Source organism: Crocodylus porosus, unplaced genomic scaffold (genome assembly GCF_001723895.1).
Source record: "Crocodylus porosus isolate Cpor-Errol unplaced genomic scaffold, CroPor_comp1, whole genome shotgun sequence".
Classification (NCBI taxonomy): domain Eukaryota; kingdom Metazoa; phylum Chordata; order Crocodylia; family Crocodylidae; genus Crocodylus; species Crocodylus porosus.
Window position 1 is genome coordinate 1370926 of NW_017728893.1, and position 2334 is coordinate 1373259.

The 2334-nt window shown below is 56.3% G+C and overlaps 1 protein-coding gene across 1 annotated transcript in view; it reads right to left on the reverse strand.

Annotated features, from left to right (window-relative positions):
* Positions 1–6: 6 nt before the first annotated feature.
* The window catches only part of SV2A (synaptic vesicle glycoprotein 2A), a 19363-nt gene continuing 17035 nt past the window's right edge, over positions 7–2334 (reverse strand). Inside the window, exons 12-13 of the mRNA XM_019556133.1 lie at positions 1638–1797; positions 7–207 (exon numbers count right to left, since the gene is read on the reverse strand). Of these exons, the coding sequence (XP_019411678.1) occupies positions 24–207; positions 1638–1797 (344 nt within the window). The 3' untranslated portion in view covers positions 7–23. The remainder of the gene's footprint in view (positions 208–1637; positions 1798–2334) is intronic.

Genomic DNA, 2334 nt, shown 5'->3' on the forward strand with positions numbered 1-2334 from the left:
CCCCACCACCCACCCCACCCCTCTCACTGCAACACTTGCCCCCGGGTCTCGGGCAGCTTCAGGGCGAGGGAGCTGCCCAGCGCCAGGGCGGTTGAGGCCAGCAGGATGGGCACGGCTTTGGTGATGCCCACGAAGGAGGTGAAGATGCTGATGCCCAGCACGGCTGCCAGCTTGCAGAGGGCGTTGAGGAAGCCGAAGGCCGTCGTCCTGGAAGAGACACGGGGTTAGGGCAGTGGGGCAGGGAGGGGGGTAAGTCCAGCAGGACCGTAGCGGCCCAGATCTGGCCTTGGGGGCAGCGGTGATGGCATCAGCCTGGGTGCTGGGACTGCTGGGTTCCTTCCCCTGGCTGAAGTCCTCAGCCTGTAGCTGAGCCACTGGTTTCTTAAGAACCAGACATGAGGAATTAAAACTGGCAGAGGTGATATCTTTGATTAAACCAACTAGATATTTGTAAAAAAATGTCTTTATTTGCAAGCTTTTGGGCACAGGCACCCTCCCTCAGGCACAGGAGATTGCAAAGATTGTAAAAGTTCTCCTAGGTCGAAATGAAAATTCACATTACAGGCTTTGCAATCTCCTACGCCAGATGAAGGCTGCCTGTGCCCAAAAGCGTGCAAATAAATAATTATTTTTTGTTGCAAACATCGAGTTGGTCTAATAAAAGTTATCACCTCTGCCACAAGTTTGGATTCCTTTTTCCTCTATGGCTACAACCTGGATACCTATGAACATACATAACAGAAGAGCTGCCACTGACTGCTCGGACCATAGGTCAGTCTTGCCCTGCCTCCTGGGGCAGAGAGTGGAGGGAGAGGGAGAATCACCTGGATCTAACCACACTTTTCCCTCCTTGTTCCTCTCTCCCTTGCAGCCCCAGCATTTAGGGTCCAGGGAGCACTGATTTGGGGGCCATGCCCCTCACTCCCCGCTCCATAGCTCCTGATGCCCCTTTCCTCCAAGGACATGTCCAGTCCCAATCTGGCCACACCCTCAGCTTCCACCGCCACAAGTCCCACGCTTTAATTCCACAAAAAGGTTGGAAAAATTGTTCTTGAAATTCAGCTAAATAGTTGGAAAAATCTGAAGCTTGAAATCCAGGCAGCAAATGGAGCAGGCGTGAGATCAAACTGGGTGAAAAAGAATGGCCTGGTGTTCATTTTAAACCTACGGGCAACTGGTTTCATTGTGGGACCTGCTGTTCTTGTGTGGGGAGAGACGGCCAATGCTCAATCCTGACTGGGTTTCTCGTCACCCATCAGTATTTTGTCAGCCCTTCTCCTCTCCCCTGCCCTGAGCATCTCCTAAACTGAACAGCCATGGCCCCCAGTCTCTCCCAGAGAAGCCCCTCATCGTCCTCTTGCCCTTCTCTAGTTCCTCTCTCTCCTTGGATGCTTATCTTGCTGGGATCCTATGACCCCAGCTGACTTCCTGCCCTTGGGCAGGGGGCTGGACTCGATGATCTCCTGAGGTCCCTTCCAGCCCTAATGTCTATGAAATCTATGAAATCTTTAGGAGGCACAGGGACCGCAGTTGTGGACCCACCGTGGATCTGCGAAGGGGCATCATGATGCTTCCCAGGGCCTGAGGCCGGGGGGACGTACAGCGCCTAGCACAGCCCGGGGCTGGGGAGCAGGTACCTTTTATCGGAGGGGTAGAGCTCCACGGTGAGCACGTCCAAGGCGTTCCAGGAGGCGATGCTGACCCCGCCGAAGAGGCAGAGCAAGGCGATCATTGCCGACTCGCTGTTCCCGAAGGACAGGAAGAAGCAGCTCACGCAAGACATCACACTGGAGCCGGCTGTGGGGAGGGAGGGTGGATTCAGACTGGGGTTGCAAGGGAGGGGGTCCCTGCCTCACTCTGGCTCAGGACCCCCAGCATCTTCTTCCCCCTGTTCCCACTCCACCCGCCTCTGCAGCCTGCCCCAATCAGCACAGGGACGGGGCAATTGCCCCCCACACCTTCCCAAGCTGGAAGGTGCAGCTTGTAGCAGAGGAGCCTCCCGTTCATCAACCCAGGGCAGCTGCAATATCCACGCAGGCTCCTAGAGGGCTGGGCCAGCTAAAACCCCTGGGTGGGGGGTGGCACTTGCAATACCTGCACTGGACACCAGGGGGCAGAGGCAGCTAAAAACCCAGGGTGGCAGGGTGGGGGCATGTGCAAATACCCATTCTGGCCACCAGGGGGGCAGGGGCAGGGCATCTAAAACCCCTAGAGGGGGGCAGTTGCAATATGGACGCTGACCACTAGGGAGCAGGAGCAGTTCAACCCCCCTCTCCCCCCCAGAGTCATTTGCAATACACATCCTAGCCACCAGGGGGGCAGGGGCAGATAAAA